At 40.4% G+C, this 21,073-nt stretch overlaps 3 protein-coding genes and 1 long non-coding RNA gene across 7 annotated transcripts in view; 3 read left to right on the top strand and 1 right to left on the bottom strand.

Moving 5' to 3' along the window:
- The window catches only part of LOC126612325 (uncharacterized), a 48,476-nt gene extending 42,270 nt beyond the window's left edge, over positions 1-6,206 (bottom strand). Inside the window, exon 1 of the mRNA XM_050280718.1 lies at positions 5,600-6,206. Within this exon, the coding sequence (XP_050136675.1) occupies positions 5,600-5,858 (259 nt within the window). The 5' untranslated portion in view covers positions 5,859-6,206. The remainder of the gene's footprint in view (positions 1-5,599) is intronic.
- The window catches only part of LOC126612322 (condensin complex subunit 2-like), a 93,120-nt gene continuing 72,698 nt past the window's right edge, over positions 652-21,073 (top strand). The window contains exons 1-2 of one of the 3 annotated variants that reach the window (XM_050280716.1): positions 652-1,015; positions 1,210-1,299. In XM_050280716.1, the coding sequence (XP_050136673.1) occupies positions 797-1,015; positions 1,210-1,299 (309 nt within the window). In that variant the 5' untranslated portion in view covers positions 652-796. Of the gene's footprint in view, positions 1,016-1,191; positions 1,300-21,073 lie in introns of all 3 variants that reach the window. The other 2 variants (XM_050280715.1, XM_050280714.1) reach the window with 2 other exon arrangements.
- Positions 9,584-11,692, top strand: LOC126612317 (uncharacterized). Of its 2 annotated transcripts, none has more exons than XM_050280707.1 (2): positions 9,584-11,111; positions 11,432-11,692. In XM_050280707.1, exons 1-2 carry the CDS (start codon positions 10,136-10,138, stop codon positions 11,464-11,466), a joined length of 1,011 nt encoding a protein of 336 aa, XP_050136664.1. In that variant the 5' UTR covers positions 9,584-10,135; the 3' UTR covers positions 11,467-11,692. The 2 variants fall into 2 exon arrangements, with proteins under 2 accessions (XP_050136664.1, XP_050136663.1); XM_050280706.1 differs by having other exon boundaries at positions 9,584-11,211.
- The window catches only part of LOC126612338 (uncharacterized), a 988-nt gene continuing 665 nt past the window's right edge, over positions 20,751-21,073 (top strand). The window contains exons 1-2 of the long non-coding RNA XR_007619002.1: positions 20,751-20,783; positions 20,879-21,073. The exon at positions 20,879-21,073 is cut by the window's right edge and continues 50 nt beyond it. This is a non-coding gene — a long non-coding RNA (uncharacterized LOC126612338). The remainder of the gene's footprint in view (positions 20,784-20,878) is intronic.

Below are 21,073 nucleotides of genomic sequence, written 5' to 3'. Positions count from 1 at the left end.
ATTTTTTGAAATGCTAGCTTGGCAGCTCCCAATACACAAATGTAAAATTCACAGACATAGATTGGTCAACAAAAGAAAATGAATGTCTATATCATATGGACGAGCAGCAACATATTATACCTTTGGGTGAACTGTCAATTTAGTCTTTAAATTATCACTTGAGTGAAAATTAGGTTTCTAAAACTATTTTTTTCAAAGAAATCAGTCATTGAATTATAAAAATATGACAATTACATCCCTAATATTATATTTGAAGCTACTATATTTAATTTTTCATTAATTTAAGTCACGTTACTTGAATGTAATACATATTGAAGGGTGGATTGGTAATTTTATTGTAAAGAAATATTGTATGGAGTTAACTTTGAAGGGTAAATTAGACGTCAATCAGCAACCTATATGAATGTTAATGGCTTATAGTTGAGAAAATAACGGTATTATACTATAAGTGTGTCAAGTGACTTAAATTGATGAAAAATTGGATAAAATAGCTTTAAATATAATATAATGGATGAAATTAGCAATATTTAATGAATTTAGTGACTTATTTTATCAAAAATATAATTCAAAGATATAATTTTAAGTGAGGTAATAGTTCAAAGACTAAATCCGCACTTTCACTCTATACCTTTTCAACCCCTCAATTTCAAACAAATCAAATGGAGGGAAACCTGTTCGTCCCATCAGTATCCATCCTCATAAGCTTTCCCAAATCTAATTTCCCAATTCGATTTTCCCGATTGCAATGGCTGACACTCTGAGCCCTAATCCGGCAACCTAGAAGCGGAGGCTCCCAATGGCCGCTCGTCTCCAGTCTCCAACAAGCCCCTTCTTCCTCGGCTCCAATGACGACAACCGCGAGCGTGCGCAGGCTCGCGCAGCACCCGCCGCCGCGATTTGGAGGAAGTCCGTTGCGCTCAATCTGCGGCCACATCAGGGAGACCCCAATCACGGCCTCGGAAAGGCGCAGATCCTCGAGCTGTTTCAGAATTGCATCAAACTCGCCAGTGAAAATGTCAGTTCAGATTTTTCAAGTAATTGAAAGTTTTGAAATTAATTTTTTTAACAGAAAGTTTCAATTTTTTTAGTATTTTATTTGTCAAATGAGTGAGCCATTTGTACTGTATTAGATTTTGATGTTTGTTGTGAATTTTTTTTTTTTTTTTTTTATGTTCGATTTTGATCTGTTAGGCGCAGAAAATTAATCAGAAAAATACATGGGAGGTGAATTTGATTGACCATTTAACGGACATTATTAACGTTGAAGAGGAAAAGGATGCAGAGACGAATTTTCAAAAGGTAAATTCCGCCTATTGATACTACGATGTTTCGGATAAGTTTTGGAGTTTGAAATCCATGATCCATCAAGACCAAGATTTTGGTAAAACCACTTTTGAGGTGAGTGGCCGAAAGTTCACACATTCGATTGATACGCTATGTTTGCTTAAATATGTATCACTTCTCGATATGTGCAGGCTTGCTGCACTCTTGAAGCTGGAGTCAAAATTTACTCAATGAGAGTGGATTCAGTACACTCCGAGGCATATAAGGTCCTTCGTGGGATGAATAGAGTAGGCCAAGAATCCGAACAAGGTTGGGTTTGCTATCGGCTATAACTTTGCCCGTTCGTTTTTTTTTTTTGAAGTGTATTCAATTGCAAGACAAACTCCGCCGTGTAAGTTTATCTTACATTGCCGGTCCCAAGCCCGGATAAAGGAGGAGGGGGAGGGCGTCAGGTAGTCGACAGCTTACGTCGAATCCTTATGAAAATGAATCCAGAACGAAATCGCGCTAAAGCTAGGGCGTCACCCGTAAGTGGCGCGCTGTGTGGCCCGAGCACAGTGATAAGTGAGTAAGGGTCGCTGTATCTCCATCGGCACCCGGATGCAGTGTTAAATGAGTAAGGGGGCTATAGAAACTTCTTTTCGAACGACTCCACTCAAAGTTGTTTGGGAGCATATGCTCCTATCAACTTTACACGGGACACACAAAAGAAGTACTTTGATCCTATTAGACGGGGAAGGGTGAAGAAGCTAGGACAGAAGGGTAGAGTTCAAGAGAGCAAAATGCGTTTAGGAACGTGGAATATAGGAACCTTGACGGGAAAATCTATGGAAGTAGTAGAAGTTATGGTGAGGAGAAGGATAAATATTATGTGCCTACAAGAAACTAAGTGGGTTGGTCGTAAGGCAAAGGATCTAGAAAACTCAAGGTTTAAACTATGGTATTCGGGCACAAATAGAACGAGAAACGGTGTTGGCATCATCGTGGACAAGACCTTGACACAAGATGTTGTAGATGTCAAGAGGGTAGGAGATAGAATCATGGCAATCAAGATTGTAATAGGACAAGAACTTATCAATGTGATTAGTGCGTACGCACCTCAAGTAGGGTTGGATACGAGTTCGAAGGAGAAATTTTGGGAAGACCTTGGAGACTTGGTGCAAGGAATTGCTCAGACGGAGAAGTTATTTATAGGAGGAGATTTAAATGGACACGTGGGCAGGGAGACAGGCAACTATGGAGGTTTTCATGGTGGCCATGGTTTTGGGGAGAGAAACGAGAATAGAGAAGCTATCTTGGATTTTGCAATGGCATATGATCTCTTCTTAGCCAACACCTTCTTTAAGAAGAGAGAAGAACATGTGATCACCTACAAGAGTGGGTCGTAAAAAACACAAATAGATTTTCTTCTAATGAGGAAAGGGGATCGTATAACTTGTAAGGATTGCAAAGTTATACTAGGAGAGAGCGTGGCTAATCAACATCGCTTGTTGGTGATGGATGTACATATCAAAAGAGTGAGAAAAAAAGAACAAGACTTGGAAGTGCCCAAGGACTAGATGGTGGAATCTAAAAGAAGAAAAACAAGCCATTTTCAAAGAGAAAGTAATCACCCAGTGTGTGTGGGATAGAGAGGGGGAAGCTAACCAAATGTGGGATTCCATGGCTAGTTGTATCCGAAAAGTAGCAAAAGAGGTATTAGGAGAGTCCAAGGGCTTTGCCCCACACCAAAAGGAATCTTGGTGGTGGAATGAGGAGGTACAAACAAAGGTGAAGGCTAAGAAGGAATGTTGTAAAGCCTTATACAAGGATAGGACCGATGAAAATGGTGAAAGATATAGAAAAGTGAAGCAAGAGGCGAAGAAAGCTGTGAGAGAAGCTAAGTTAGCAGCTTATGACGATACGTATAAGCGACTAGATACCAAAGAAGGAGAGTTGGATATCTATAAACTAGCTAGAGAAAGGGAAAAGAAGACAAGGGACCTAAACCAAGTGAGGTGCATCAAGGATGAGGATGGAAAGGTTCTTGCTACAGAGAACGCGGTTAAAGACAGATGGAAAGGTTATTTTCATAATCTTTTCAATGAAGGACATGAAAGGAGTGCTTCTTTAGGGGAGTTGAGTAACTCAGAAGAGTGTAGAAACTACTCTTTTTATCGTAGAATCCGGAAGGAAGAAGTGGTTGTAGCTTTGAAGAAGATGAAGCATAGAAAAACAATAGACCCAGACGATATACCAATCGAAGTGTGGAAAGTTTTGGGAGAGACAGGTATAACATGGCTCACTGACCTTTTCAATAGGATTTTAAAAACGAAGAAGATGCCAAATGAGTGGCGAACGAGCACTTTGGTGCCTATCTACAAGAATAAGGGCGATGTACAAAATTGCATGAACTATAGGGGTATTAAGCTAATGAGTCATACAATGAAGCTCTGGGAGAGAGTCATTGAGCATAGATTGAGGCAAGAGACACGGGTTTCGGACAACCAATTCGGGTTCATGCCAGGGCGCTCAACCATGGAGGCAATCTATCTCTTACGAAGATTGATGGAAAGATATAGAGATGGGAAAAAGGATTTACACATGGTCTTTATAGATTTGGAAAAAGCGTATGATAGGGTCCCAAGAGACATTCTTTGGAGGATTTTAGAGAAGAAAGGAGTACGAGTAGCATATATCCAAGCTATACAGGATATGTATGAAGGAGCAAAGACTGCCGTAAGAACTCATGAAGGACAAACCGAAAGCTTTCCCATAACTGTAGGATTACATCAAGGCTCATCCTTAAGTCCTTACCTTTTTGCGTTGGTAATGGATGAGTTAACAGGACATATTCAAGATGATATTCCTTGGTGTATGCTTTTCGCAGACGATATAATGTTGATAGATGAAACTCAGGAAGGGGTAAATGCAAAGCTTAACCTTTGGAGAGAAGTATTGGAATCTAAAGGTCTTCGCCTAAGCCGATCAAAGATAGAATATATGGAGTGCAAGTTCAGTGCAAATGGAGGCCAAAACGAGTTAGGGGTGAGGATCGGAGATCAAGAAATACCAAAGAGCGACCGTTTTCGTTACCTAGGATCTATCTTGCAAAAGAACGGAGAATTAGATGGAGATCTCAACCATAGAATACAAGCTGGATGGATGAAGTGGAAGAGTGCATCCGGCGTGTTGTGTGACCGCCGTATGCCACTAAAGCTCAAGGGAAAATTTTGTAGGACGGCAATAAGGCCGGCGATGCTGTATGGCACAAAATGTTGGGCGGTGAAGCATCAACACGTACACAAAATGGGTGTAGCGAAGATGAGGATGCTTCGTTGGATGTGTGGGCACACGAGAAAGGATAAGATTAGGAATGAGGATATCCGGGGTAAAGTAGGAGTAGCCGAAATTGAAGGAAAGATGAGAGAAAATCGGTTACGGTGGTTTGGACATGTGCAAAGAAGGCCTACTGACGATCCGATTAGAAGATGCGACTATGGGACAGAGGTTCAGGGCCAAAGGGGTAGAGGAAGACCTAGGAAAACTTTGGAAGAGACCCTAAGAAAAGACTTAGAGTACTTGGATCTAACGGAGGACATGACACAGGACAGAACACAATGGCGTTCTAAGATTCATATAGCCGATCCCACTCAGTGACTTGGATTTTCCAAGTCTCCAACCGAGAAGTTTTCCTCACTCGGGAAATTAAGGGAACACTACCTCAACCTACATGCTCCACTCACAAAGCTTCAACATATAAGCTTCAACAAAAGAAAATTCAAAGAACTTAGCGAAAAAGGCTTTGGTGTATTTAACACAATACGTTGAAATGAAGGAAAGCTTGTTTATTGATATCCCCGATAAGTTACAAATATGTACATATACTTGAGTCAAAATAAACAAACAAGAGGGAGCCTTCACAAAGGTTGCTTAGGAGAAGTCTCAGCAGTCGGTAGAGCCCCAGAAAGAGAAGGCACCGGAGGGGGATCATTCGGAGCCTTAGTACTGGACAGAACCCTAGAAGGAGGAGGCATCAGAGGTTGATCATTTGGAGTTTCATTACGCGGTACAGCCCCAGAAGACGAAGGCAATAAATGCCTTTGGAACAAACCCACAAATCTCTGATGATCAAGTAAAACCTGACCATCAGATTCCTTCATCTAGTTAAGCTTCCTCTTCATGTTTAGAGCATAGTCATGTGCGAGCCGGTGCAACTGTTTATTCTCATGCTTGAGCCCTCTAATCTCCTGTTTGAGACTCATCACTTCAGCCGCCAATGATTCAACTTGGCGGGTTCGAGCAAATAGGCATTGGGCCATATTAGACACAGAACCTGCACACTGAACACTGAGAGCCAGAGAATCCTTAACAGCCAACTCATCAGACCGTTTGGAAAGTAGTCTGTTATCTTTGGGAGTGAGAAGGTTCCTGGCCACTACCGCAGCGGTCATATCATTCTTCATCACGGAATCCCCAACGGTAAGAGGACCAGTAGGGGAGACGAAGGATGGGCGCCATATGTTGTCTGGAGAAGGTGGGGCTGCCTCTTCAACAAGGTTCAAGTCAAAACGACGGTCGGAGGGGCCAGACATTTTCAAAGGTGTTGAAGAGAGAAGAGGTCGGACAAATCAAGATCTTAGAAGTGCAAGAATGGAGCTTCTACTGGTGGATATTCAAGTGTGCTTTGGAACTCAATGTTAGCCACTATAAAAATCTGCACTCGACGAAGCTTCAGAAATCGAAGAGGCGTCTGCTCAGAAATCGAAGAGGCGTTTGCTTTCTCAAAAGCTGGGCTGCTCAGAGACCACGAGGGTCGATCTCAGAAATCGAAGAGGCGTTTGCTTTCTCAAAAGCTGGGCTGCTCAAAGACCACGAAGGCCGATCTCAGAAATCAAAGAGGCTTGCTTTCTCAAAAGCTAGGCTGCTCAGAGACCATGAGGGCCGATCTCAGAAATCGAAGGGGCACATACTTTTCCAACCTTGTCAGCACCTGTCACACGCACACTCAGCTTTGCGGAAATTATGGGCATTCTGTCGAAGATTTCTGGCGAAGTAGAAAGCACATGACTCGTACTGTTTAATCACCCACTTCCCACACGCAACAGTAGCTCATGGGTACCACATATAACTTTGCCAAAGTTCTCTGACAAAGTTGAGACACGTGAAGCTTGCAGCTCCCACTACATCGCTCTGACCAAGAAGGGTAAAAGAATAGCAAAGAAATAACACTAACAAAGTTTAGACACATAAATTTTGAAGGTCTAGCTACCATATTATTACCCACAAGGGTAAAGGAACAGTACCACTGCTGGATAATTGGAAAGTCCCGGTGTGTCAACCTCTGTGCTTCGTGGCAAGGTAGACTAGCAAACATGCCCAACCTTTACTCACATTCGAGAAAACACTCCCAACAAGATTGCTTGCTCCAAAATCGAAGAGGCACCGCCCTCCGAATCTCGAGAGCCAGACTCCCAACATGATTACTTTCTCAAAAATCGAAGAGACACTACTCTCTGAATCTCGAGAGCCAGACCCCCAGCAGGATTGCTTTCTCAAAAATCGAAGAGGCATCGTTCTCCGAATCTCGAGAGCCAGATCCCCGACAGGATTGCTTGTTCGAAAACCGAAGAGGCACCACTTTCCCAACTTCAAGAGCTGGATCTCCTTGGATAAAGCTTGTCTGTAATCTTCACACGCAACATCAGCTTTCCAGATACCACAGACCACTTTTTTCAAAATGCTCTGACAGAGTTAAAACATGTGAAGCTGGCAGCTCCCACTACCGTGCTATGACTAAGCAGGGTAAATGAATAGCATTATTACTTGATGTTAGGGAGACTCCTATATATGTCGACCTCCATCCCCAACGGACAGGCAGACCTGCAAAAATGCTCAACCCCTCCTTTTATTTGAGAGGGCACTCCCAACGAAGCCTTTCGAAATATTCAGCTTTCTTTCCCCCTGATAACACCTCTGTAAACAAGCTATACTAGAGCAAGAATATCTCATATCATCAGGGTTAAAAGCAAGAGTATCCCATATCATGCTTTTTCCCTGTCTTTTCCTTTGGCCTTGTTCTTACCTGCAAGACAAGGAGAAAGAGAGCAATCAGTCAGCACTTGGAATCAAGCTTCTAGCCAGGAACTGACTGCCTGGAACCCCTTACCTGATTACTTACCTGGCATTGCTCTCGAGTACTCATCTTCAACATCTTATGCTTCCAGGGAAGATATCGCATCTGCCTGAGGAACAGATAGGGCAAGTGAGAAGGATACAAGGAAGCATGTGGAGACAAGCGTAACAGCACACGTGCCGATACATCCACTACTCTGTCAAAAGAAAAAATATCCCATATCAGCAGGGTCGAACGTACTCTAGATTTGATGGACTTGTTTTGACCCTCAAATTCTTCAGTCGGCCTTATACTCTGGAGGAAACCAGAAAACCCTCCAGCCCAGTTCAAGAATAAGCCTGTGGAAAGTTACTTCTTCAAAAGCAAAAGTATCCCATATCATCTCTTCTCATTTTTCTTCTCTTTATCCTTCATGCTGCCTGCAAGATAGGGAGAATGTGAACAATCAGCCGGAGCTCTGATTGCTTACCTTGTCTGTCACCTCTTTCAGCAGATCCCCTAGCTCGGCGACTTGGGGGACTCCTACTACATGGTTTGTATCGCGCTTGACCAAGCCTGAAACTACAAGTAAGCTTCAAGTGAAATTGATACATTACCTTGTGCATCTCCACCAGTTACAGATACCACCCCTGGATGGAGGAAGAGTACTTCCAGAGAAGATGCCACATCTACCTATGAGATAGATAAGGCAAGTCAAGACGATACCACACTCCGATACTTAGAAGTTTCGTGATTACGAGATCATTCTCCCACAATATTTCCTAATGTCATTTGTACTAAATCATTCACCTGTACTCACTAAAGGAAAGCTTGAACCTATGTACTTGTGTAAACCCTTCACAATTAATGAGAACTCCTCTATTCCGTGGACGTAGCCAATCTGGGTGAACCACGTACATCTTGTGTTTGCTTTCCTATCTATATCCATTTTATATACTTATCCACAATAATGACCGGAGCAATCTAGCGAAGATCACAAAAGGTGACCGTTTTCGCTACCTAGGATCTATCTTGCAAGAGAACGGAGAATTAGATGGAGATCTCAACCATAGAATACAAGCTGGATGGAGGAAATGTAAGAGTGCATCCGGCGTGTTGTGTGACCGTCGTAGGCCACTGAAGCTCAAGGGAAAATTTTATAGGACGGCAATAAGGCCAGCGATGTTGTATGGGACAGAATGTTGGGCGGTGAAGCATCAACACGTACACAAAATGGGTGTAGCGGAGATGAGGATGCTTCGTGGGATGTATGGGCACACGAGAAAGGATAAGATTGGGAATGAGGATATCCAAGGTAAAGTAGGAGTAGCCAAAATTGAAGGAAATATGAGAGAAAATCGGTTCCGGTGGTTTGGACATGTGCAAAGAAGGCCTACTGACGCTCCGGTTCGAAAATGTGACTACGGGACAGAGGTTTAGGGCCGAAAGGGTAGAGGAAGACCTAGGAAAACTTTGGAAGAGACCCTAAGAAAAGACTTGAGTACTTGGATCTAACGGAGGACATGACACAAAACCGAGCGCAATGGCGTTCTAGGATTCATATAGCCGACCCCACTTAGTGGGAAAAGGCTTTGTTGTTGTTGTTGTTGTTGTATTCAATTGCAAGACAAAAGGAAGTATATTGATTTTAAAAGTGGTTCTGTACCTGATTCAGAACATTTTTCTAACCTGCGGACAAAGTAAATTTTGTGAAAGTTGCGTTCTTGGCATATTAGTCATTATACCGTTTCAAGGTAGATAAAATCGGTAGTTTTGCTGCATTAACCTTTGCATTTATAACCTATACAATGAATTAGAGAACATACAATCAATGACTTTTCCTGGCAGAAGCAATGTGATTTTTGCATGGTTTATCAGAATGATGACTATGTGGTATAGTTATCTTTAAGCAGCTCATCTGTAAATTGTAATAGTAATATATTTCTCATTGGACTTGTGCTCCATTGATCGATCTTCTTAGTATCTTGATACTGTTGTAATTTTAGATACCAGAGTAGAGGATGCCAATGCTGACAATGGAAAAGATGCGGCTAGTTCCAAGAATGAGACGCAGAAGAAGGTTGACTGTTCTCTGACTCCCTACAGTGAGTTATTGAACTCCCGTATGCTAAATGCTGACATAAATCCATACATGCAGATATCTCCCTTATCAACGCTGGAATCATTTTTTGAGGTTCTTGTCAACTAAAAGCAGCCATGAGTATTGGATGGCTAGTGAAGTTAGGCTAGTCAACTTTCTTTATGTAAATTAGGCAAGTTAGGTAAGTTAGGCAAGTTAGGCAAGTTAGGCAAAGTTAGGTTTTATGTCTTCTTTCTTTCCCTATATATATGTTCATCTTGTAATGAGAAATAATCATCTAATATATCAAGGAATTAACTCTATTTTGGCATGGTATCAGAGCAATTCTGATCCAAAAAGAGTTTCTATTCTGATTCACTTACTGGCACTACTGCCATCTACCCAATAAGACCTGCTATTCTACAGGTCTTCTACTTTCATACCAATCCAATCTTACTCTTTTTTCATTTGGCCATATCTGCCAACATTATTACCCATATCCAGCTTGTTAACCATACATATTCCGCTGCATCTTTTCCCATATTCTTCCCATTTGCAGTATCTCTGAAAAACCCAGAAATCTTTCCACAAAAAAAAAATATACTACCCAATACCCCATAAGCCATACCCGTTGGAATCACTCAACAAATTTACCCATAACCTCTGAGGCAGTAATAATGGGTGACTCCAAGACCACTGTTTCAGCTACTGTTACTCAAAGTGATATGTCTCTACATATCACCTCAGACAAGTTGGATGGGTCCAACTATTCCTCATGGTCCCAAAGTGTCCGCATCTACATCACTGGCAGAGGTAAATGGTCTTATGTCAGTGGAACAAAAATGGCACCAGCAGAAGCTGATGCATTGTATGCTATATGGGAGGAAGAGAATGCCATAGTTCAATCTTGGTTACTCAACTCCATGACCAGATATGTACGGGCCATTTTTCTCCGACTCTCTACTGCAAAAGATGTTTGGGATGCTGTTACCCAAACTTACTCAATTGAAAAAGATGCATCAAAGTTATACGAACTTCGCCGTCAAGCACTGGCGACTCGCCAGAATGGAGAACCTTTATCTGCATATTATGGTAAACTTCAGCAAACATGGCAAGAAATTGATTTCTTGCGTCCTGGAAAATTGAAGTGCGCTGATGATATTGCTACCCGAGAGACAGAAATTTCGGAAGAAAGATTGTATGATTTTCTGGCTGGTCTTGATCCTCATTTAGATCATGTTCGCAGTCAAGTTTTGACTCAAACAACTCTGCCTTCTGTTCGTGCTGCTTATGCTCTTGTGAATGCTGAAGCAAGTAGGCAAACCATTATGTTAGTTGGCCCACAAGTGGAAGGATCCGCCATGGTAGCTGCTCCATCTCGATTTCCCCGTGGAGTCTCCAATTCTCGATTAGGTGGATCCAAAACTACTGATACAAGGACGTGTACTTATTGTGACAAGGATAAGCATACTAGAGACACTTGCTTCAAGCTGCATGGATATCCTGATTGGTGGGTTCAAAAGAAGGAAAATCAAAAGAAAGGCATTGGTGGATCACAAGCACACCTGACACCAACACCTTCCATACCTCGGGTGGATCAATCTGCTCACTTAGTTTCTCCTACTACTGCTTCTACTTCCTTAGTCGATGCAGGTAACTTTGGTTTTGCCTTGAACACTACAATTGTTCCTCCCAATAAACCTTGGATCATTGATTCAGGGGCTTCTGACCACATGACCAATAACTCTACATGGTTTGTTTCTCACACTACTCCACCTTTAAATACCGTTAAAGTTGCTAATGGTATTTCTACTCCAGTGTTTGGAGCAGGCTCCATCTCATTAACACCAGGCATATCTCTGTCATTTGTTTTACATGTTCCTAATCTTTCTCACAATTTGCTTTCCATTGGTAAACTTACAAATCAACTAAACTGTCTTGCCATCTTTTCTCCTACCCATTGTTGGTTTCAGGATATTCGAACGAAAGCATTGATTGGTCATGGTAGAGAGAGGGGAGGTCTATACTACTTGGACTTACCACCAGATTGTGAGAAGACAAGTTACAGTTGTCAAGTGGAGGCCAAACAATTTGAAGCTTCTGAAAAAATTTGGTTATGGCACAAAAGATTGGGACACCCTTCATTTCAGTACCTGCAATATCTATTCCCTTCTTTATTTTCTAAAGTCAAGGTTTCTGATTTCCATTGTGAAACTTGCATTCTTTCTAAAAATCATCGTGTATCATTTCCTTTAAGTTCCCATAAAAGTAATGTTCCTTTCTCTCTTATTCATTCTGATGTTTGGGGACCATTTCATATTCCTACTTATACTGGTGCTAAATACTTTGTCTCTTTCATTGATGACTGCACTCGAGTTTCTTGGGTATACTTACTAAAAAATAAGAGTGAGGTTATGTCTATTTTTCCAATCTTTCATCAAATGATTCAAACCCAATTTCATGCTAAAATTCAAGTTGTTCGATCTGATAATGGGAAAGAATATTTGAATTATGGACTTGGAACATTTTTTCAACAACACGGTATCATTCATCAAACATCTTGTCCACATACTCCTCAACAGAACGGTATAGCAGAACGTAAAAATCATCATCTCTTGGATGTGGCTCGCTCTTTATGTTCTGTTATGCACGTTCCTAAACGTTTTTGGGGTGATGCCATTCACACAGCTGTTTTTCTTATCAATCGCATGCCATCACGTGTTCTCCAATTTCAAACACCTATCCAGACCCTTTCCCAATATCATTCTCTTCCTTCACTCCTTCATATTCCTCCAAAAGTGTTTGGTTGTGTCTGCTACGTTCACGTCCCCATGCAAAATCGTGATAAGTTGGATCCTAGAGCCATCAAATGTGTGTTTATTGGCTATTCTGCTACTCAGAAAGGGTATCGATGTTACTATCCTCCCACTGGGAAATTTTTTGTCTCTATGGATGTTACCTTTTGGGAACACGAGGCATTTTTTTCAAAAGAAGATTTGGCCACTTCTCTTCAGGGGGAGATATGGAGTAAGGAGGAAGAGAAGTTGCCGCTTGACATTGGTGGTGAGAAGTTGCCGCTTGACATTGGTGGTATGCATTTTTCAGATGAACACTTGTCTGATGTTGGTGATGGTGCAAATTTGCCTAATGATGAGGCACAAGGTGAAAAAATATTGAAGGTGTATGAGAGGACAAGAAAAAAGAGAGATAAAGAAAAAAGGGATGATGAGATAGACCACCCACAGATAGATCCCCACATTGACCAACTCTCTGACCAATCAGCTGCTACTCGTACGAATTATCCTGAGGTAACCACTCATTCTCCCTCTCTTCAGCCTACTATATTTGATGAGTCCAATCATGAGATTTTATTAAGTGATGATCCAAATGATTCAAATGAACCACATCGTGAGTCTCAGGGTTCTCGTTATCCTATTCGAGAAAATCGAGGGATACCCCCTGTTCGTTATGGTCATTCTTCTACAAAGGGTATTCAATATCCTATATCTAATTTTGTTTCATCTCATCGCTTGTCAGACTCTTATATATCTTTTGCAAACCAATTGTCATCAGTCTTAGTTCCTAATAAGTTACAGGATGCTCTTAAAGATCCAAAATGGAAAAAGGCTATGATTGAAGAGATGGAAGCGCTTCGAAAAAACTCCACTTGGGAACTGGTTGCACTTCCTGAAGGCAAGAAGCCTGTTGGGTGTAGATGGGTGTTCACAGTAAAGCATAAAGCTGATGGTTCAGTGGAAAGGTACAAGGCTAGACTGGTAGCCAAAGGTTATACTCAAACCTATGGCATTGATTATCAGGAGACATTTGCTCCGGTAGCAAAGATCAACACTATCAGGGTTCTTATGTCATTGGCAGCAAATCTAGGGTGGCCTCTACGATAGTTTGATGTAAAAAATGCATTTTTACATGGAGACTTGGATGAAGAGGTATACATGGATCTTCCTCCAGGATTCACTACCACTTGCGATATTGGCAAAGTATGCAGGTTAAGAAAGTCCTTGTATGGATTGAAACAATCACCAAGGGCATGGTTTGGCAGGTTCGCTCAATCAATGAGAAGTTATGGGTTCAAGCAAACTCAAGCTGACCATACCTTATTTCTTAAGCATGATAGAGGTAAACTTACAGCCTTAATTGTTTATGTGGATGATATGGTGGTTACAGGTAATGATGTCGAGGAAATTCAAAAACTTCAAAAGTATCTAGCCAAGGAATTTGAAATGAAGGACTTGGGTACTCTGAAATATTTCTTGGGTATTGAAGTTGCAAGATCAAAGCATGGCATTTTTCTTTCTCAAAAGAAATATGTTATTGACTTATTAACTGAGACTGGGATGTTAGCTTGTAAACCTGCAGACACACCAATTGAGCAAAACCATAGATTGGGAGACTATCATGATCAAGTTCCGGCTAACAAGGAAAGGTACCAAAGATTAGTTGGGAGGTTGATTTATTTGTCTCATACACGACCTGACATAGCCTATGCTGTAAGTGTAGTGAGTCAATTTATGCACAGGCCAAGTGAAGCCCACATGGATGTTGTACAACGCATTCTCAGGTATTTGAAGTCTGCCCCTGGAAAAGGCTTGATGTTTTCCAATCATGGACATCAAGAAGTTGAAGGGTACACTGATGCAGATTGGGCTGGGTCAGTAACTGATCGCAGATCGACTTCTGGATACTTTACATTTGTTGGAGGAAATCTAGTTACTTGGCGCAGTAAGAAGCAACATGTAGTGGCTAGATCCAGTGCCGAAGCTGAATTTAGAGGTATGGCACATGGTGTGCAAGAATTGTTATGGCTCAGGACTTTGTTGAGAGAATTAGGTTTTAATTCTGCAAAGCCATCAAAACTTTATTGTGATAACAAAGCTGCCATTAGCATTGCTCATAATCCAGTTCAACATGATCGTACTAAACATGTTGAAGTGGATAGGCACTTTATTAAGGAAATGTTGGTTGATGGTACCATTAACTTGCCTTATGTGAAGAGTGATGACCAACTAGCAGATATTTTAACAAAGGCAGTGTCAAGTAGGATTTTCCATCTTTCACTCAGCAAGTTGGGCATTCGAGATATTTACGCACCAACTTGAGGGGGAGTGTCAACTAAAAGCAGCCATGAGTATTGGATGGCTAGTGAAGTTAGGCTGGTCAACTTTCTTTATGTAAATTAGGCAAGTTAGGTAAGTTAGGCAAGTTAGGCAAGTTAGGCAAAGTTAGGTTTTATGTCTTCTTTCTTTCCCTATATATATGTTCATCTTGTAATGAGAAATAATCATCTAATATATCAAGGAATTACCTCTATTTTGGCAGTTCTAAATGTAAAAAAGTTTTACGGTGATCACTCATCCTGTGCTATCATTATTACTAGTTTTATATTGTGAGATGCGAGGCCAAGTTTGTGATACAATTTTGTATGTATTTTCAGTTGCATTTGCAGTTGATCCCTCTCTATCATTAGACGTCTGCACAATTTGATGAAGGTGGGGCCAAGGGTCTTTTAATGAATAATCTTGGAGTACATGGTGGATGCAGAGTGCTCTTTTGATTCTTCGGAAGTACCAGGGAAGTGCATAGCATCTGATAATCAACTTGATAAATCAGATACCATTGATCTTTCTTTTGCTGGTGGTGAGTTGCTGTTTCGGTATTCTATTGAGTTCTTCGAAATCTCATCTTCCCATTTTTTTCCAAATGAGAATGATGTGGTTTACTAAGATTAACTTTGTCTGATGTGGTTTACTAAGATTAACTTTTTCTTGCTCTTTTATAGAATATATAGAACAAATCGTAATGAACATGCGAAATCAAAGATGAAATTTCACAGTTTAGTTGATCGATTTGATGAGGATAACAAAAGGCCACCAGATATATATACATGTGATCAAGAATCAGCAGAGCAAGTTGATGCTGCCTATAACAATGAAGCTGATGTTGATTGTGATGTATCTGAGAATTGCGGGAACTGGGATTATGATCATGATGACCAAACAAGCGTCTGGAGGACTTTAACTGTGAAAGTTCAAATTTCCCTAGTTATCATGAGGTTTTTCGAACATACTATTCATATTAAGTTTGAATCGTAAATATTTGTTCCATGGGTTTTTCATTTTAGTTTTATGAATAATTGAAGAATGACTTCATTCCCTGATAATTTTCAACTTTTGTAGAATAATGAACTGGGTGCTTACCATGAGCTTGATATGGGTGAGAGACTTGAGAAAGTTGATGGGTTTTTGTTCTTAAGTCTTGGATTTGCTTCAAAACAAAATGCATGGGTAGGTCCTGTGTTAAGTTTTAGTAAACTGATATATACAGGAATTGGATTTTTAGAGGAAGCTGAAAAGACAAAGAGAGTGAGAGGCCAAGTTTCTTCAACTGCAACTCTGTTACATTGCAGAGAGCAACGTTTCATTCATCTACATTCCTTTCTTTTACATCAGATATCATATCCGTTCAATTACATGAGCCAATGTGATTTTGACACATGGCAGAACAAAGCATATGAGCCATTGAAAAGAGACCTGATCTAAAATCACACACTTGGCATATGAGCACAAGTTATCACAACATAAAACAGCTACACAATAGAACAAAGATAAAATAGATAAGTAAATCATTTACTAACATGAAATTAGTAAGCAATTTACTTTTCAACACTCCCTTCTAAACTGTTAACTGATTTCACACCCAGTAAACTTCTCAAGTTGTTGAATCTGTCTTTGGGAAGAGCCTTGGTAAAGATGTCTGCAATTTGTTCTTCACTCTTGCAGTAAATCAGATCAATGGTACCTTCTTGAATTGCATCCCGAATAAAGTGAAACTTCCTGCCAATATGCTTGGTTCTTTGATGAAACACAGGATTCTTAGTCATAGCTATAGCAGAGGTGTTGTCACAGAATAGCGTTGTTGCTGCAGCTTGCTCTTCTCCAAAGTCCTTGAGCACAAACCTAAGCCAAATGGCCTGAGATGTTGCTTCAACTGCACTAACATACTCTGCTTCTGTAGTTGAAAGAGCTACACTATGCTGCTTGACTGAAGCCCATGAGAATGCCCCACTTCCAAATGAAAAAGCATACCCTGAGGTGCTTTTCATATCCTCCTCAGATCCACTCCAATCACTATCGCAATATCCAATCAGCAAAGCAGATTTTCCATTCAAATATTCAATTCCAAAGTCAATTGTTCCTTGAATGTACCTTAGGACTCATTTAGCAGCTCCATAATGTTTCTTGGTAGGTTTGTACATAAATCGTGCAAGTACACTAGCAGAGAACATAATATCTAGTCTAGTTGCTGTTAAATACAGAAGACTTCCAACTATTTTCCTATACTCACACTCATCTGCAGGTTCACTTCCATTTTCTCTTCTCAGCTTATCAGTTGCAACCAATGGAGTGCTCACTGGTTTGCAATCTTTGAGCCCAAATTTATCCAAAAGAGTTAGAGCATATTTTTTCTGATGTATAAATATACTCCCTTCAGTTTGAGTTACCCCCATTCCAAGAAAGTGATGAAGTAAACCCAAATCTGACATCTCATATTTGCACATCATTTTAGCTTTGAATTCTTCCATCATTTCTGCATTGCTCCCTGTGTACACAATGTCATCAACATAGATTGACACGATCAAGGTACCAACACCTTCCTTGCTTCTCACATATAAAGTTGCTTCACTTGAGCTTTTGTGAAATCCACAGTGAATTAAATATGTGTCTATTTCACTGTACCAGGCCCTTGGTGCTTATTTTAGACCATAGAGAGCCTTTCTCAGCCTATAAACCTTGTCTTCAGCCCCTTTAATCACAAAACCATCAGGTTGATCAACATATACCTCCTCATCAAGAACACCATTCAGAAAGGCTGATTTAACATCTAATTGCCACAGTTTCCAACCTTTCTGTGCAGCTAGTGCAATGAGTGTTCTAATAGTATCTAACCTTGCCACTGGAGCAAAGGTTTCATTAAAATCAATCCCTGGTTTCTGTGTGTAACCTTTGGCTACAAGCCTTGCCTTGTGTTTTTGAATGGAGCCATCAAGATTCAGCTTTGTTTTGTATACCCATTTCACACCCACAACAGGTTTACTACTAGGTCTGTCAACTAATTCCCACGTGGAATTCTTTTCAATCATCAATATTTCTTCTGTCATAGCCTTTTTCCAAGCATCATCTTTGACTGCCTCACTGAAATCTTCAGGTTCAATGATGCTCATGTTGCATTGAGCATATACTTCACTCAAACTCTTCCATTTCTGTAGAGTATGGTCATAACTTTCAGAGATTGGAACTAGAGAACCAAGTGAACCAGGTTCTTGAGATGCTTGCAGATCTCCAGTTGATTGTGATCTCAGAGGAGGCTGCATTGACTGAGGTGAATCACTTGAATCTGGATTAAATTCAGATATCCCTGAGTTTCTTTCATCATTCCAAAGACTAGGAACTTAAACTGATTCATTAGTTTTCCAGTCCCATATCACTTTCTCATCAAAGATTACACTTCTTGATAGTTCAACCTTTTGAGTTCTCAAGTTGAAGATTCTATATCCTTTTTCACAATTTTCATATCCAACGAATACTCCCTTCTCACCAGTTTCCTCCAGTTTGTGTCTTTTCTGTGAAGGAATGTGAATATAACACATGGAACCAAATATCTTCAAATGTTTAACACCTGGCTTCCTCCCGCTAAATGCCTCAAATGGAGTTATGTTGTTAAGAGCACTTGTTGGACATCGGTTTTGCAGATACACAGCTGTGTTGACAGCTTCAGCCCAAAACTTCAAGGGAATCTTCTTTTCAATCATCATAGTTCTTGCCATTTCAATTATTGTCCTATTCTTTCTCTCTGCAACACCATTTTGTTGCGGAGAGTAGGCAACAGTCAATTGCCTTTCCAATCCCATATCTTCACAGAACCTTGAAAACTCTAGAGATGTATATTCTCCACCCCTATCACTTCTGAGTTTCTTGATTTGATAGCCACTCTGTAGCTCAACCATGGATTTAAACCTTTTGAAAATGTTGAAGACTTGAGACTTGTGTTGCAAGAAAAATATCCAACACATCCTAGTGTGGTCATCAATAAATGTGAGAAAGAATTTGTTGCCTCCTAGAGTAGTTATCTGCATTGGGCCGCATATATCAAAATGAATAAGTTCTAGAGGTTGTGATGCCCTCCAAACTTTTCCCTTGTCAAATGATTCCCTGTGACCCTTTCCTGTAGCACATCCAGAGCAAACATGCTCAGAAACTTGTAGTCTAGGTAAGCCCTGCACCATTTCCTTCTCTTGCAGAAGCATCAAACTAATGTAGTTTAGATGTCCATATCTTCTATGCCACAACTGAGATGACTCTTCAACAGTTGCTCTATTAGCCATGTAAGGATTAACATATTCCAAACTTAATGGAAAGCATCTGTTTCCTTTCATTGGAACACTTGCAATCAGATCTTCCATCTGTCTATCTCCATAAATATCAACCATGTAATCACCAAACACAAGCCAATATCCATGTTCTACCATCTGCCCTACACTCAATAAGTTTTCATCCAATCCAGGTACAATCATAACTTCTTTAATATACCTAGTCACACCTTTCATCTCAATCACCAATGTGCCTTTGCCTATTGACTGCACTAAATCTCCAGTGCCCATTTTAACTTTACACTTCACATTCTTATCAACATCAATAAGCAAGGTTTCATGGGAGGTCATATGATTGCTACATGCACTATCTACATACCATATATTCATACTTCTTCCAATAGTAGCAGAATGGCAGGCATAAAACATGGTTGCAGATTCTGTTACCTGATTCGCATAGTTTACAAGTTTTCCAGACTTGTTTGGTTGATCACAATCCTTGATGAAATGACCGAAACGATTGCATCCATGACATTTCGGCTTCCCTTTAAACCAGCACTCACAATAGTGCAGTTTATCACAATGCTTGCATTTTCCCTTAGACTGATCAGATTTTCCTCCTTGATCATATTTGCCAACTCGATTAGCAAGATTCAGAGGTTTAGGATCCCGTTTCTTTCCTTTTGATTTCCAATCCTTCTTTGGTTTAGAATTACCAAAAGAGAGATTTGGTTGACTTCCTTTCGAATTCAGATTCAGAGTACTGAAAGCTCTTTCAATGGTACTCTCAGCATGTCTATCAAGGCGTTGTGCAAACCCTCTTAATGCTGCAATCACCTCTTGTACCTCAATAGTTTCAATATCCTTGGTTTGTTCAATTACATAACAAACAGGATCAAACTCCTTAGTTAAGCTTATGAGCAGTTTCTGAACTAATCGTTCTCTGGGTAAATCTTCCCTATAACCCTTCATCTGATTTACCAACTCGAGAAGACGAGTGAGATACATAGACAGAGTTTCATCATCCCTCATCCTTGTGTACTCGAAATCACGACGTAGACCCTGCAACTTGATGGATCTCACTTGCTTATCACCATGAAATTCCTGATGTAGGATATCCCAAGCACCCTTTGAGGTTTCTTTGTTTGAGATTCTGGGAAAGATGTCATCCGAGACAGCTCATTGGATTATACCCAGTGCCTTAGCATCCTTCATTAGCTTGTCGCTCAGAGAAACTCTCTCCGACTCTGATGAGCCTTCATCTCCAATCTTCTTATCCTTCGATTCTGAAATTTCAAACCCCTTTTCAACTAAATCCCAGATTCCATGTGATTTGAAAATAGTTCTCATTCGAATCTTCCAGAATTCATAGTTGTCACCATTGAATATTGGAGCCCGAAGATCACTACCACCATATCCAGCCATTTGAGACTTGAATCGACAAAAACTGAGTCGGAAATTTCACGTTGGATTTCCGAGCACAGCACTCACAGATCTTACGCCCCGATTCCAGATAGAACCTGAGCTCTAGATACCATGTTAAGTTTTAGTAAACTGATATATACAGGAATTGGATTTTTAGAGGAAGTTGAAAAGACAGAGAGAGTGAGAGGCCAAGTTTCTTCAACTGCAACTCTGTTACATTGCAGAGAGCAACGTTTCATTCATCTACATTCCTTTCTTTTACATCAGATATCATATCCGTTCAATTACATGAGCCAATGTGATTTTGACACATGGCAGAACAAAGCATATGAGCCATTGAAAAGAGACCTGATCTAAAATCACACACTTGGCATATGAGCACAAGTTATCACAACATAAAACAGCTACACAATAGAACAAAGATAAAATAGATAAGTAAATCATTTACTAACATGAAATTAGTAAGCAATTTACTTTTCAACATCCTGATCATTGGAAGCATCGAAAAATTAAAGGTCAGGTTCAGTGATCATGTCATCAACAAATATTTGTATGTGTATCTCTTGTGGTTCAATGGTATGGTAACACATCACATAATCTGTTTTTTCAGTTTCAAAGAGCGATCGTCCTGCAGAAGAACCAGTGACTGTTAAACAAAAGAAGACCAAAGCACAGCAGGATCTTGATTTCACAAAATCCTTGGAAGCAGAGTTCTCAGATATTTTTGCTCCCCCCAAAAATCCAAAATCCTTACTGCTCCCTGCAAGTGGAGCACCCCGTAATACAAAACTTCCTGAGGATTGCC

The sequence above is a fragment of the Malus sylvestris genome, chromosome 17 (assembly GCF_916048215.2).
Source record: "Malus sylvestris chromosome 17, drMalSylv7.2, whole genome shotgun sequence".
Lineage (NCBI taxonomy): Eukaryota > Viridiplantae > Streptophyta > Magnoliopsida > Rosales > Rosaceae > Malus > Malus sylvestris.
The sequence above is the reverse complement of the archived record's forward strand: the minus strand, read 5'-3'. Positions and strand labels throughout refer to the sequence as shown.